This window comes from Pimephales promelas, chromosome 15 (genome assembly GCF_988280905.1).
Source record: "Pimephales promelas chromosome 15, fPimPro1.hap1.1, whole genome shotgun sequence".
Taxonomy (NCBI): domain Eukaryota; kingdom Metazoa; phylum Chordata; class Actinopteri; order Cypriniformes; family Leuciscidae; genus Pimephales; species Pimephales promelas.
The window spans coordinates 11,744,659-11,761,561 of NC_142783.1; the positions used below are offsets into that span (position 1 = coordinate 11,744,659).

Here is a 16,903-nt window from a genome sequence, read left to right on the forward strand (position 1 = left end):
TGTATGTAAGTGTATTTATATGTATTTATTTAGTTTTTCTTTAGTGTGTCTATATTCTGCATGTGTGTTCTATATGTAGCTATATGTGCCCTTGTATGTGTACTGTTTATCTTTGTATGTTTATTTTTTATTTTTGTGTGTCTGAATGTGATTGTGTGTAAGTGTGTGTGTGTGTGTGTGAGAGAGAGAGAGAGAGAGAGAGAGAGAGAGAGAGAGAGAGAGAGAGAGAGAGCGAGAGCGAGAGCGTCTAGTCGCCATGTTTCTCCTCATCATTCCTGAAACACATTCAGCGGCGGCGGGCAGATGAGAGAGAATCACCCCGTCATCCCGCATCCACACAGCCACCTTCCTCCTCCTCATCTTCACCCCATCACCACCACCACCATCATCATCATCATCATCTGACGGACTGACTTCATCCGGCTGGCAGGACTCACTTTTTTAGGAATTATTCGTGGGAAAAGGACTGAGGAAAACTAAGTGACACTCAATCGGTGCCTTTGGAGAACTTCGCTAAACTCACTTTTTGCGGATATAAACACATGTTATCCATATTTTCCACACATGTAATGCCTGAACATAACATTTGAGGGGCGTGTCATGTTATTCCTGTTGGTTTTGAGGATAATTATCTTCGAGGACGAGCTAAAATCAGCTAGCCTGTTAGCCGAACGTCTTTATTAGCCGGATCATTAGCATCAGTTATTTTAACCCGTTGAAGTTAAACAAACTGGGAATTTTTTGAAGTTTACATACTTGACATGGTTTGACACTATTATTTGTTATTATTAATACACGTTTTTTTGTATTTATATGAGAAAAGAACAGTTAAGATACATTGTGTGGCGAGAATGTTGTTAGCTGGTTAGCTTGATTAGCTACAGTAAAGGCACTTAAATATCTGTAAATTAATCAATTTGGAACCATGTCTGGAGAAGTGCGTTTGAAAAAGCTGGAGAAACTGATCCTGGATGGGCCTGTCCAGTCTAATGGACAGTGTTTTAGTGTGGAAACTCTTCTGGATGTTCTCATCTGCATTTATGATGAGTGCATCAACTCCCCACTCAGAAGAGAGAAGAACATTGCTGAGTTTTTGGAATGGGGTGAGTATGATACTTTAAAGACATGTATGCTTCTTAAAATCAATGCATTTAATGTTCAAACCATCAATGCATTTCATGTTTAAACCACATTAAATCAATGCATTTCATGTTCAAGTCATCTTAAACCCATGCATTTTATGTTTAAAGCATTTTAAGTCATTGTATTTATTGATTAAATCATCTTAGTAGTACCAAAAATAAGTAAGTGTTTGGATTTTAGAGTCATTAAAAATATGGACTTACGTTTATGCAACAAAAGTATTTAAGCCACATTTAGCAGCACTGAATCGTGTGTGTGTGTGTGTACAGCTCTGGAAAAAGTCAAGTAGCAACATGCTGTTAAATTCTGAGCCATAATACCAGCATGCTTAGCAGCATAGGGCATGGATTAAAATTAACTTCAGAAAGGGAGTATAACTTATTGGACTTTGATTAAACGGTGTCTATTTAAAAGAGTGTGTGCTATTAAAAGTCTTAAAGGGCTAGTTGAAAAGTTATGAAAGAAATCTAGCCTAGTTCTGCTTGTGGCAAAGTGTTTTGACAACCAAGGATGTGTCATAGTGATTGATCAAACTGGTTCCCTATAGGAAAGACTAGGATTTTGTGTGAATAAGGTTGAAAAAGTCCCCTGGGTCATATGGTGTCATTCTCTTTTTGACTAACACTGCTGACGTATGAAATATGAAATATCCCTCTTTTGTGTTATACAAAGTATTTCTCCAAGCATGGAATTATATGACATGGGCTTTTGTGGTGGTGAAGTTGTAAATACATTAACTGAATTCAAGTAGACATTGCTGGGAAGTATTAAGTGGCTCGTCATGTGACTGAAATGCTGCTGAACATATAGCGTAATGGGAAAAGCAGTGTATTGTTTCAGTACATGTTTAATCGGGCGCCTCCTGACCCAGCTTAACTAATGAATATGACTTTAAACGTGTTACATGTTTAAGTTGAGCAGGAAATGACAGGAGCGCTACATCACATTCCACCGTGAATGAACATAGTGTGCCGTTTGTTTGTTTATTTTGTGGCGTGACTTGCAGCTACCCTGAATGACCTGAATTGTAAACATTCATTCCATGGAAGCAGAAGGCATGATGCACGCAGGATAGACTGAACGAGTGTGGCAGAGAATAATATACGCACACACTGTAACACAATAATATTAAAGTAGTTCACTTTAAAAAAAAAAAATTGCTGATAATTTACTCACCCCCATGTCATCCAAGATATCCATGTCATTCTTTCTTTGGTTGAAAAGAAATTAAGGTTTTTGATGGAAACATTCCAGGATTTTTGTCCATATAATGAACTTTACCGGTAACCAAACGGTTCAAGGTCCAAAAGACAGTTTCAGTACAAACTGCAAACTGTTCAAAGGGCTTTAAACGATTCCAGACGATGAATAAGGGTCTTATCAAGCGAAATGATCGCTCATTTAAAAAAAAAAAACAAAGAAAATCTTTTTTCGTGTCATTTGGTTCGTTCAACGAACAAAATGAATGAATTGACTCGGAAAAAGATTTCTGGTAAAATTATTAAAGACATCGTTAAAATAGTCCAAGCGACTTCAGTGGCTCAATCTTAAGTTTATCAAACGACGAGAAAACTTTTTGTGCGCAAAAAACAACAAAAATAACCACTTTATTTCAACTATTCATTTACTTCTCTCTCTGCCTCAAGTCAGGTTACTAGTTTTCAGCGTGTGATCTGTTGTTGTACGTCACACGCATCACACACATGACCAGCGTTGGCCAATAGTGAGCCTACGTGTGACGTAGCTTTACGCAATCACACTTAGGGCTGTGCCATATCATACCGTCCACGATAATACCGGTATAAAATTTTACATGATAAAAAAGTGTCATATCGCGATATTGATGATATGATGACGTATGGCGTATTTACGTTACTTAGCGCGTGCACAACAACACAGCAGCATGTCAGCCTCCGGATCAGATCAAGATTTAGTTCCTAAAAAGGGCGCTACTTCAATAGTATGGAAGTTGTTTGAGTACAAGAGGTCAGATCTCCAACAACACAATTATTATTATTTTTTTTTTTTGTCAAATATGCATGAAAACTCGTTTCACCACTTCCCTACTAGCGTACATTTTGCATTCGCCTAATCTTCCTTCAGAGTTTCCGCAGTTCGGGTACAACAGTCAACACGATTAAACTCTTTCTAAGATGATTCAATGTTACTATTTGTAATATTTGTAAATAAAAGTTCTATGCTTTCGCATAAAACAACTTTATCTTGCTGGACTTTATTGCTGTAACGTTAACTAAATCATCATGTTACTTTCTACCGGCCGGGTGTCTGTTAGAGCAAAACACTAGAGTCAGAGCACTATTGTTCATCACGCCCACAGTAACTGAAATGTAAAACTGTTAAAAGAAAGGACTCGATAAACGATTGCATAGCTAGATGCTGTATATTATACACGACGCTACGCATCAATATTTATTTACTTTGTGCTTTGAACTGTTCAGTGCGGAGTATTCGACGCGCTGCGCGTGCGCGCTGTGACTCCGTGTTGCTTCAAGCGTATCATTCAGCGCTCGGGATGCGCATAAGCGCTGTGCGATATATTGGAGCCTTTCATATCATAATACTTTTGCGCAATTAAAGATTATTAATAGCCTTTGTTCTGTCCTATCGATCATATGTTGCTGCCTCATTAAACAGCTGTGCTATTCATTTTAAACATGCCTCAATTTTATAGTAGACTAGGCTATATAATAATTAATCCTTTTGATTTGTTACCTTGTTTTTTTTTTCATGAATGTACAATACAAAGAGCAATGTGTAAAGTTTTACCAGATTTAGTGTTACAATTGTCTCTTATTTATTCCCCACTAAATGTTTTTTTTCTCCCTAAATGTTCCGATTTTATACAATTATTGTATAAATTAGGTATTGTATACCTCATTTGATGCTAATCCAAAAACTATGCAAGGCAACTGTTACATTTTGAAGGTTTGTTTGGATTGCCGCTGTTTGTTTAAATTTTTTGTACTTCAAAGTTTAGGTTAATTTTATTAGGTGACAATATTGTGCAGGCTTCTGAAGTTATTGTTAATATTGTTAATGTATTACTGTAGTTATTGTTAAAATAAAATGATAAGGAGTTATGTTATACTTTTTTTTGCACTAATGCTGCTGCCAGCCAGCTGCAATCACCAATAAAACATTGTTTCATTTATATTTTTTCTATATCGTGATAAATATCATTATCGCAAATATTCTTGAAATATCGTGATATAATTTTTAGGCTATATCGCCCACCCCTAATCACACTACGTTAACTGAGTAGAGGCCCATAGAGAAGGAAGTGAATAGTTAAAATAAACTCGTTATTTTTGTTTGTTTTTGCGCACAAAAAGTATTCTCGTCGCTTGATAAAGTTAAGATTGAGCCACTGTAGTCACTTGGACTATTTTAACGATGTCTTCAGTAACTTTTCGAGGCTGGCAAGTTTCAATCCCTCAAGAAGCCTATGGACTAGTATGCAGGAGTGATCCAGCTGTCAGATTTCATCAAGAATATCTTAATTTGTGTTCCGAAGATGAACGAAGGTCTTACGGGGTTGGAACAACATGAGGGTGAGTAAATACTGACCGAATTTTCATTTTTGGGTGAACTATCCCTTTAAGCAGAGCATATGCCATATTTTAGGCTAATGTTTTGGAAAAAGAAACTTGATTTTATTTTGATTCATTTCTTGTCAGCCTCTTGCAGATTCATTGCTGCTTAGATACTTTCCAATTGTTTTGGATGCTAACTTGGCTTGGCTGCTGGAATTTGCTCAGGTTATTTATTTATATTCTAGTTTTAAAACTTTAGATCAGCATTGTAAAAAGCTGTAAACAGCTCTCTCCTTTGCATTAGGCTGAACATCTAAGCCATGATTTGGTTAGAGACGAGGCCTGGACAAGTTGAACTTGTGGCCAGATTTGTGTTATCTCTTGTGTTATTCTCCTGTGACGACCGCATGCTTCCGATAGGATGCTTTAATTTTTATCTGACAGTTTTAGAGATGGTAAATGTAAAATCCATCTTAACTGATGTCATGGTTTGATTAACTAAGTCTAGAGGAGAAATACATTAATTCGTTCATGTTGTAATGGTGTTGTTGGGGTTGTGTAGTTTATTCTAGTAAGTTTTATATATTTAAACAGGTTTATATATGTAATATTTACAGTTTTTCTATGCATTTTTTGCATAGTAAAACAAAATTTGTAGTAGTTTGCATGTTTCGCCAAATAATTTATTTCCGATATAAACAAGTTCAGTGTTTTGTTCTTCCTTCATATTTAAAATATTTCAAATACTATATAGTATTTTCCTCACATTTTCATGGTTTGCCGAACTTGTAGGGTCATTAAAAACAAATATCCCCTCCCAGACATCAATTTTGGCCACTACTGTATAAAATATTTCCTTACTTGAACTGTGAAATCCAGCATTAGATTATATTGTGTAATGTCCAATATACACTGTTAAATTTGAAAAAGTTGGCATTGATTAGGGATCCACGATATATTGGCCACCATATCGGTATCAGCCGATATATGTTCATTTTTTTATGTCATCGTTATCGTATCGATATATTAAAGCTGATAAATAATGGATTATTTCCTTCAGCTGAGACACTTTAGCACACTGTTCACCATGATGGTTTTAAATCACTTGAAATATAATTGAAATTATTTAAAAAAGGACAAAACGTCATATTGGCTAATGGCTAATGGCTACATAAAATTGTAATAAAAACATTATAACGGTGCTTGGGACATGTTTTTTTAATGGTGAGACTTTTGTTTTTGTATTCAGGCTCTCAAAAACGATTTATAAATTTATATTTATCTGTTATCGGCTTTCAAATATTAAAAATTGTCGGTTATCAGTATAGGCCAAAATTTTCATATCGGTGCATCCCTAACATTGATATTGTATGCTTCCAAAATCTGCCCTTATCAGGTGATTCATTTTTTTTTTCATACTTTATGGTCACTGTTCACATAAATAGATAAATGGCAAATTGTGTCTGTTTACATGCACAACCTTGCTGAAGCAAGATCAGTGGATCTAGATTTGCTCGCACTCACTGCAAATGTCTAGAAAGATGACATCAAAACACCTTTCTTGCATTTTCTGTTCATTGATGTGCATGTTAACCCTCAAAACAGTTTTAAGATTGGCCATTTTTTGACATTTCTTTCTACTTAATGCATTATTTAACTAGTAATGTGCTGATCTGAAAGAGGGCTGAAGACTTGAAGGCAAATGTAGGAATGTGTAAGTCACAGATGCCGTTCAGGCCCAACTGTTTGAAAGAAAAGGCTGACTCGGTGGACGGTGACTAACAACTACCCTCTGGTATTTGAAGAAGTCCCCCTGTATAGTGAGTTCCCCCAGACAGCTGGTTTAAATTGACAACCCAGGCGGTTTTATGTGACTATCCTGTCACACAACCCCAACATCTTCTGCTTTTCCAGTGTTCTAGCTTTCACCGTACGTTTATTTATGCAGGTTGGGTTTGCTGTCAGGTATAACCGGTCTCATATTTTGGGATTAGGTTTGTATTAACTTTGGGAGGTTTCTTGTATACAAAGGTTGAATCCTCCTCATCACAACCAAGCTTTTCCTTTCAGATTTCATCCTAATTTGTATTTGTAATATGGCAAGTCAACACTTGTTTAGTCTCTGTGATTTGCATGACCAGTATGCCTTTTATGGTATAATCTTGTCTGTTCTGAACGGATTGGGTTTAGGACCAGACTTGTTCCTCCATTGTTATTGGCTTTCTCACATGAAAACAAGGGCTAAAGCATAAACTCTTTTTTTTTTACGGTTTTAAAATTCATTGAACTTTAATAACGTGGCTAATCTTCAGAATACCAGACTGTCTTGTCCTTGCAGATCATGTTGTTTTTTTCCTTTTTGACAATGTTTTTTTGTGCATTTGAGATTATTAATATAAATAGATATAATTTGATATTATTAATGAACTAGTAAGACTTTTGTTCATCTTCAGAACACAAATGAAGATCTTTTAGGAAATCTGAGCAATTTCTGTCCTTCCATTGACAGCCACACAGCTACCACTTTGACACTTCAAAAAGTTCATTAAGAGATTGTAAAATTAATCGGTATGAATTGAGCGGTTTAGTCCAACATTTTCTGAAGAGACGCGTACACTTTATAGGATGAACAGATTGAATTTAGGCTTTTATTCACATATAAACATTGATCAACAAACATAACGATTGGACATATGGATTAATTTTACGATCTCTTTATGAACGTTTTGACGCGTCAAAGTGGTAGTTATGTAGCTGTTAATGGAGGGATAGAAAGCTCTCACTTCACTTGAAAGCTCATCATTTGTGTTGTGAAGATGAACGTAAGTCTCACGGCCTTGGAACGACATGAGGGTGAGTAAATTATGATAGTTTTAATTTTTCTGTGAACCAAGTCTTATGATTTTAAAGCTGTGTTACACATTATATCACCATTTACAGGTTCTTTTGATTTGAAAAATTCATTGGTCTGAAATTAATAGTTTATTTTTTCCGTTTAAGTGTATGAAATAATAACCCTGGCTGTGACATTATTAAACAAAAGCTGACAATTTAATTTGCGCCCAGTTTTTATATTATGCAGACATTTCACAGTGAAAAAATGCTCTTGATGTTGGAGTCGAGCAGAGCAGGTTTGAACACGGCACGCGCTCACAAGTTTATCTGCGAGTGTTTCTGCAGTGCAGTCTGGCTTTCAGCGCTTCTTTCCCTCTATGGAAAGTGTGTTTTAATGATCCTGCCAGTGTCTTTGCCTTTATATGGTCTCCTAATGCGGGTATTGCTGGAGATACAGAGCATGGCTCATTTGATTTGCAGCTCTGTGTCCCCTTGCACTGGAGACTGTGACAGTGATATACACAATGAGCTTTCTGCATTCAGATCTTTAATGAACACCGCCCTGAGTGTGCTGCAGTTGTTTTAGACACTTTGGAAACAGTGTAGGTTCTTCTAAGGAAGGCTTGACCTTTAAACTGTCCTTCATGAATAGACTTTATACACTTTCCCTGGTTGATGTATTAGAGACCATGATGGCAGTTCCAGGTGGTCTGTTTTCCATCTGTTTCTAATTCCCTGTAAAAGGATGCCTGACACTGTGGTAACATTTGATATTCACAGCATTGTTTATATGGAATCTCGCTCATATGCCACAAAGCTATGTGTGTAGATTTCATTTTTGTGTAGATTTCATATCAACAAATCGGTCACCTGACATTTTCGCCCTTTGCAGCTTGAAATGTTTGGCCTTGTTTGCCAGAGGTGTGTTCACTGTGTGAAGCAAGAAGTGATATATCCTATATCTTCCATGCTAAGTAGTTGTGTGTTGATAGACCAATATAATGCTTGATATATTCAGTAGGGGTGTGACGAGATCTTGCAATATTAAAATTAGAGCCCCACCGATATATCGGTGGGCCGATATTAGGCGTTTTCCTAACTATCGGTATCAGCATTTATAATGGCCGATAAATAAATATTTAGGGTGGCGATGCCAATAAAGCACATAAAAGCGGTCACAAAGAACTGGCAAAAGTAATGATTGAGAATACATCAAATATAGCAAGGAGACATTTTAATTTGTTTATTAATAAACAAGTGTTTTCAGTCAGTGTCGCTGCATAGTTGACGACACTGACTCGTGATCTTCAGTGAACACTCCAGAGAGAAATGCACATTTCATATGAATTACAGCAGAGAGCAGTCTGTCTTTCCTTTTGAATTGTTCTGTTTAAAAGTAGACATTTCAATATAGATATATTTCTCTAACACAGTCTCATCCCAAAAAGTCATATAACTGACGTCTTGGGACGTCTTTTGACCATTAGGGTTGGGTATCGAGAATCGAGTATCGATTGGAACCGGGACTAACTTTTCGTTTTTCCCGAAATCGTTCAAAAGTTAAAATTTCGATTCCTAGTTTCGATATTCACTGTCCACCGAGCAAAAGAAGAAACCGCTGAACAACACCAACGAAGAAGCGTCTACCGGAAGTGTTGGCATAACCGCACGTGTCGAACATGAGTAGCTTACGTCGGCGGTCCAAAGTGTGGCTTCACTTTTCTAAAAATAACGAAATCTCAGCAAAATGCAAAATTTGTGACAAAAGGATTTTTACAGAAGGAGTATTTCCTTCAGAAAGGCCGTTGGTTAGCAAGGTTAGCTAAACTTTTTTGACCCTGCCTCTTAAAAGAATCGGAATCGAGAATCGTTAGGAACCGGAATCGAAACAAGGAATCAGAATCGGAATCAGAATCGTTCAAATTCAAACGATACCCAACCCTATTGACCATACGTCAATATCCTCCTTTTTAGGGCCCCCTTAAACGTCGGTAGATGGCGATCCCGTGCCGTCATACAACTGACGCTTTACCTTTAACGTCAGTTAGGTGACGGGTTAGGTTTAGGGTTAGGTTTAGGTCTGGGGTAGAGTTAGGATCCCATAACCTCATCTACCGACGTTTAAGGGGGCCCTAAAAAGGCGAATATTGACGTATGTGTAACAAAGTTCAGGGAAGAAGGAGGCAGGAACCGGATAATAATAATAAAATAAAACTTCATTTAAATAAAATAAACAAACAAATTACCTGCCAGCAGCCCCTCGGGGACAACTGCTGGCTACCCTAAATAAAACATAAATACCGGCCAGCAGCCCCTCACGGACGACTGCTAGCTTACCAAATAAAATATAAAATACAAATAAAAGCAGGCCTGTTCCTCTCTCGATCATCCACTCCGTCGCTCCCCCTTTATGGCTCCGCTTCTTCGTGAGAGATGCGAGACCGGTGTGCTTCACAGGTGCTGCTCATTAGCCACCGGCCTCGCGACTTTCTCTCACGTCCCTCGGCCGTCTTGCTCACCACAGTATGGTCAAAAGACGTCCCAAAACGTCAGTTATATGACGTCTTGGGATGAGACCGGGTTGATTTCTCAGGTCTATACGCTGAGTTTCGGTTCATTTATGAGACGAGTTGCAGTTCACGCGCCTATACCCATCAAAAGTTTGTACCCACCAATAGGAAAGTGTGTCAACTTTTGACTGGTACTACTATAATACACAAACATAATATTGCTACTGTATTATGATTTACACATTAACGATATTGGCCGATTTTATCGGTATCTGGCTTTATTTATTGGTATATCGGCATCAGCCCCCAAAAATCCATATCGGTCAGGCTCTAATTAAAACGTGAACATATTGACATGTCTTTTTATCTTGTTTAACCGGTAAATATGATCACCCACGAACAGCCATGTACAAACTAATGCTGAGTCCAGACTGCACAATTTTGGCTCGCCGACAGGTTTTGAGAAATCGCAGACAAATGCCCGAAATCACAGCCAAATCGGTGCTCGTTCACGTGAGTGGCAGTCACGCAGTGTGAATGAGCAAAGACGCGATCAGAGAGAATCGCCGACGCCTGTGAGATATTTGGCATGCTAAATACCTGGACCTGTCAGCGATTCAAAATCCTGCTGTGTGAAAAGTGCTCTGACTGAAAACTACATCAGCGATTACCGACAGCCAATGAGAAAGCAAGATACAGAGCAGCGGAGAGTTCGGGGAGGAGAATAGATCACATATCAACATATGGCGTTGTTTCAGAAAAAGACTTCTTCTCGGTCTTTTTGGACCCAAGCAATTGAGAAAAAGATTAGTAGAAATTTGGCAAGAGCACCCGTGTCTGTTTGACGTTTCATCTGAGCTGGACCACAACCGGGTCGAAAAAGAACAAGTCTCACGTGAGAACTCTTGCACGTGTGATGTTGCGTTGTTTCCTTGTCACATCTCGCCTGTGTTTGTTGTGAAACGTGTAGTTGGCGCGCAGCGTGCTAGACAGAGTTGTTGGCTATTCTATTGTAAAGTCATGCAGTGTGAAACCTTCTGTCTCCGATCCATCATGCAGTGTGAACACAGCAGCGATTGAATGCTAGCCAAGATAGTCCTGCAGTGTGAAAAGAACAGTGACCCGACTACTTTAAAAATCGTGCAGTCTGAACTCGGTATAACCGGGAACCTTCCGGTCTCTCTCTTGAAACCCACACGGAAGTGACTTTGCATTTCATCTACTGGCCGCTAGAAACAGGCTGCTAAAGAGAGTCAATCCCCTAGACCCCCACGTTAATATGCCCAACTTTACAGCAGAATAAATGTGTTTACAGCCTTATACAAAAAGTGGTTTTGGTCTTGTATATAGCCAAATTTGCCCTTAAAGTCCCTGTAAAGGCAATTCTACAAAAAAGTTCTAAACACATTATAAATGTTACATATGTATTGCTCAAACATATTACAAAGACTGTGAACTGTGAAGTACTGAAATGTGGAGTTAGACCGTTAAACTGTTTTTCACCATTGCAATTTTACGCATTGTTTGGGCGGGGCTAAAACAGGGCTCGATGACGCACTGGAGCCCATGAGCTCCTGGACACCCCCCTATTTGATGACGCACAGAGTCTAATCTCTCCCCTAACACACAATAACACTCCCCGAGCACATTCGCATTCACCGCTCAATCGCGAGTGACTGTCAGTACTATTAGTTACTACAGCTGAGTTTGCTACAGTTTGCTACCTAGCTATGCCTTTGACACGGACATGCATAGGCTGTATCTTCATTTAAATTCCCTAAAAACGATCACATCAAGAAGTGGTTTTTAGAGAGCCAACCTTGATGAAGTTCTGAGGATCACCGTCAACACTCGCCTCTGTAGTAATCATTTTATTGTTGGTAATTCGGAAAAGACGCGCTGCCAAGATGGCTACAGCATATCTATCTATCTATCTATCTATCTATCTATCTATCTATCTATCTATCTATCTATCTATCTATCTATCTATCTATCTATCTATCTATCTATCTATCTATCTATCTATCTATCTATCTATCTATCTATCTATCTATCTATCTATCTATCTATCTATCTATCTATCTATCTATCTATCTATCTATCTATCTATCTATCTATCTATCTATCTATTGTGTATTCTTTCCTGGCTTATTGCACATATTTTTTATATCAAGCACATCACACTCTTTCCTCATTCATTCATGTTTCTTTATTTCTTAATAACTTCAAACACTACTGCCCACGGTAAGCTGTGCAGATTAGATTACCATAAATGCGACACACATTTATATGACATAAAAGCAAAAGTACTCAGTGAAATGTTTAGAGATGTCTCTTGGCACAGCAGAGCACCAGTTTCAATTTAAGCGTATGTTTCATTCCAGTCACTTTAAAATATTCTCCGCTGTTCTAAATTTTTTTATTTTCACCATTACAACAATCAAGCTATGTAGCTGCTTAATTCCGAGTAGTTTCAATCTCCACCACAGAATCTTAAGTGGTTTGCCATTAATTGCATCCGTGACACTGGCGAATTGCACTGAACGCACACTTTTTGCCGGTATTCTAAACTTTCCATTAACTTGGGGAGGTCAAAAAAGGAAATTGGTTGCTTTTTAATGCAGAAAGCTGATCTCTATTGATATGTCTAATCTTTTATCGATCATTTATTGCCGAAAGAAAAGGGTGCGAAACCTGGCCAGGTGTGGCTTGCAAACCAACGCTGAGTTAGAGCGACAAACAATGAGGAACTAGACGTTGTGATTGTCACTTGGTTTCTTTTTCTATTATGATTTACTCTGTAGTCACAGTGAAATCTCATTGATCCAAATCCATATTTAACTTAAAACACATTCTGAATGGCTGTTTTTTGCCTTATTGTAGAGCTTTTTCACTTTAATTGTCACTAGTAAATTGTTGCATTGCAATTAGGATGTGATGTTAAATGACTTGCTCAAATGCATGATGGTGATAATTCATTGATCAGCCCTTGTGAGGTTAAACCAACAACCAACCCATATTTTTAACCACTCTTGGCCACACCAGCCATAAACTGTTGCTTTGTCAATTTTGCTGTACATTAGTTATGTCTTTAGAATCTCTTGCTGTTTGTCAGTACATAAATTATGCACTCTTGCGAAAGGTATGACAGTAAATACACATCCTAGTCAGGTGATTTCATCAGGGACGTGGAATCTGGATTTGCGTGTTCGACGAGAGTTCAGATTTACCATATTTTCTTATGTTATTGCCGTTTCCATAGAAGTGAGCCAAGCACCATTAGTGACTGATTTCTGATGGGAATATAAGCAAATTACATTTATTGAAAGTGACCTGACCATTGTCCAGCTTCTCTAACACCCATAGAATAAAAAACAGGTGCTTTAGGATACAACTTATAAATGTAAATAACCACTGTTATGACTGGATAACCTTTTAAAGGGTTAGTTCACCCAAAAATGAAAACATTGATCAGCGCACATTAACAGAAGCTCACGTGTGAAAACAAACCTCATTGGTTCTTGCGGAAGCTCAACAAGACCCAACCACTTTTTTAGACCAGTAATATTGGACCCACTCAATTTTGCCATCTCTTATTCACCGATTACATCACTTGCCCACCCCGAATTGACGGTAATTCTGAAGTGAAAGTAAAATGCGCATGGCCGCACAGGAATTCATAACGGCGCATGTCCACTGGCGTGCAACAGAGGGTTTCTATGGAAGCTCAACTAACATAAAACCATGAAGCCATGAAGAAGATGAAACCATGAAGAAGGCATATTTGATGTAGACTATTTAATCTAGAATTGTGTTGCTTTTTTTGTATACTTTGTAACATCAGTACCCTATAATTCTTTCTTTTTTTGCACAATAAAATCTTTACTTTAAATCTGTTTAAATCGACTTTGCTTACATAGATGGCCATAGGTGTTGTGTGGTTATTTTAAATGTGAACGAGCAGTATTTTTTTCCATTTTAGGGTGAACTGTTCTTTCATAAAACCAAGTGTGCTTATAACAGAAGTTACTCTTTCAGTATCTTACTTTCAGAGCTTACTTTAGTTTCAGCTAACTACATCCGTTTTATGTTATTACAGTTTTTTTATTCGCTTTGGTACTATTTTCACAAGTAAGGTGTACATTTTCAAAACTCTTAGTGCTAATATCACAACAGATCATCAAAAGTGCACTTTTTTCAAACATTTCATCATGTTTTCAACTGTGTTAGTACAATTCACACAATCACAAAGTATCCTTTTCACAACACAAAATAAGTGTTTCATCTACATTATTGTTTCATTCACAGTAACTGCCTTTCATAAAGCTCTTACTCTCAAACTTTTGATTTGCATCTCTTTTTGTTCAGTTTAATACTTTTGTCTATTATTTAATCCAACAGATCTTAATGGTTAATCAATTAATCATTTGGTAAACCTATAGATTTTCATTTCAGCAATATACAGTATATGGATTTTGAGAACTACAGAAATAAAATGTGTGTTTGTATGAATATTTAAATTACATGTAACCAGTAACACATGATGAATACTCGTTATAGCTATTATTTTCTTTTCACAATTTTTTCACAGTCTGACCACAATTGGCCACTATGTACTGTAATGTGTGCACTAAATGTTATGTTTTGTTCTTCTTTAGTTACATTTCATTATAGAAAGTATTCCTATATTACAATTATATCTGAAAAATAAAAACTATAATTTGCCTAAATGATTGTAAAGGATGTCTTCATTGATCCTTCATTTGATTAGGCCTACATATATGATGGATATTTGGAAATTATAGATTATGTAAATGTTGGGTACTGTAAGTGTATTGCCTAATGTTACAGTAAAACTGTGTAATCTGTCTTTTATAGTACTGTAGCATATTCATTTCAGCACTTCTAAGGCCGATTTGAAACATGTATCTTGCATTGTTAGCTGTTGGATGAACTGATTGTTAAAAGTACTAAACTGAAAGAAGATCATATTGTTGTGTTTCAGTGATTAAACCAAATGTTCTCATTACATATTACAATAATCTTGTGTTTGAAATAATTATTATGTGGACTGAAAACATGTGCAACTGACTGAAAGCATTACATCAGGTTTTGAAAGAATGACTAGCTGCGTTACAAGTGTGATCAGTTTGGATTTTTGTACTAAGAGTTTTGAAAATGTACACCTTACTTGTGAAAATAGTACCAAAGCGAATAAAAAAAACTGTATGCAGGGTTAACTGAACAGCACAAGGCTCATTATCTGTACAAGAGACTGGACTTAATGCAGTGCAAGTGGAAAGATTGCTGTCTTTGTGTCTGATCTCTTGAGCTGGCAGTCTTGAGCTCAATGTGACTTTCATTGACCAGTACAGAGTTCATTCATAAGCTGCACACAGCATTGAAGCTGTATGGATTGTGGTGGGAGAGGCAACTATAGACAGTGGGAGTGGCGTCAGGCCTCAAAGTGATGTCCAAAAATGGGAATAAAGTGTCCATTGGCGTAAAAAGTGTCCAAAATAAACAGGATTTGGTGTCCTTGTTGTGCTGGGCCACGTGTAGGGAAGGCAGTGCTCAGATGAGTTGGTCCAGGTAAAGGGGTCCCGGTGGCCGCACTTGCTCCCCTCTTTGAGGCTCGATGGGCATCTCCAGCAGCTCGTCTTCCCAAGATAGCAAGGCAGTCCAGCCATTCTCAGCCTGATGGCAGCAGAGAGGGGTGCATCCCTGCATGAGCATACGGGTCCGACGACTCACGGCTTGGGGGTGCAGAAATCCGTCCCCACTCCCCTCCGGGTCCTGCGAGGACACCAGCATGTGAGGGGGAAGACAATGCCATGGAGGGGTTCTCAAAGTTTAACGGCGTCGGTGATGGGAACCTGACGAAGGGCGGCGATTTAAGTAACGGGGTGGCGATGATAATAAAGGGGAGGAAGCGTTCTGTCACAAGTCTTCAATAGAAAGAAGTCATTGTGAGTGGTGTTTTTCCATTCAAAATTTGCTGCCCCAATGCAAAGTTGTTTTGGTGTGGTTGCTAGGGTATTCTGGGATGTTCTGGATGATTGCTACTAGGTGATTGCTTTCTGGTCCAAGTCAAAAAAGTGCATCTTTATGAAATTGTAGTCATGAATAGACTTGTTAGTGTTAAAAAATCACAATCAAATTAAGATGAACCAGTGTTAATTTAACACAGTGTAACAGCTCATAATAATTGGGCTTAAATGTATCAAATTCAAAAGTGTTCATTGTCCTAGTTGGTCAATTAAGATTGTGATCACATGCTGCCTTGAGTGCATCCTCCTCACAACTTTAATAGAAACCCTTTGCACATCCTCTTAACCATAGTAAATCTTATTTTGTGTGCTCCATAAAATGATACAAACGTGATAATTGATTCTCATTGCAGAAGGATACAGCCTTGAAAACAGAAACCAATGTCTATAATGGTAGTCAGTGTGCAATAGCCCCAATACTTTTTGATGCTGTTGTATTGCACACAATTATAATTTGCCAGAATCAGTCACAATAACTGGGATAATGGGAATTTGTGCTGCCATTGGCATTCACACACTTGTATGCAAAGCTTTCAAGTTTTAATTGGGTGTTGTCAGGGTAAATTAAAATATATTATTGCAAAATAATTAGTTTTTTTTGTTGTATTTTGATAATAACCAGATGATTGTGCTATTCTGCTAATTGGAAAAATAAATAAGTAAGTGGACATATTGATTGAGTTATGTGACCAGTTAGTGGCCGGTTTTATTTTTGCTCAGTCCCTGCAAGAAAGACTTTACTGTGGTACACTATCAATCTGTCCTTCACACCTGCTCAGAGATGCCTCTGAACTTTTGACTCGTGTGAATG

At 37.7% G+C, this 16,903-nt stretch overlaps 1 protein-coding gene across 5 annotated transcripts in view; it reads left to right on the top strand.

Annotated features, from left to right (window-relative positions):
- The first annotated feature begins 252 nt into the window (after positions 1-252).
- cdc42bpaa (CDC42 binding protein kinase alpha (DMPK-like) a) overlaps positions 253-16,903 on the top strand; it is a 97,144-nt gene continuing 80,493 nt past the window's right edge. For 4 of the 5 annotated variants that reach the window (XM_089120138.1, XM_089120140.1, XM_089120141.1 and 1 more), the window contains exon 1: positions 254-1,103. In XM_089120138.1, the coding sequence (XP_088976264.1) occupies positions 926-1,103 (178 nt within the window). In that variant the 5' untranslated portion in view covers positions 254-925. Of the gene's footprint in view, positions 1,104-16,903 lie in introns of all 5 variants that reach the window. The other variant, XM_089120142.1, reaches the window with a different exon arrangement.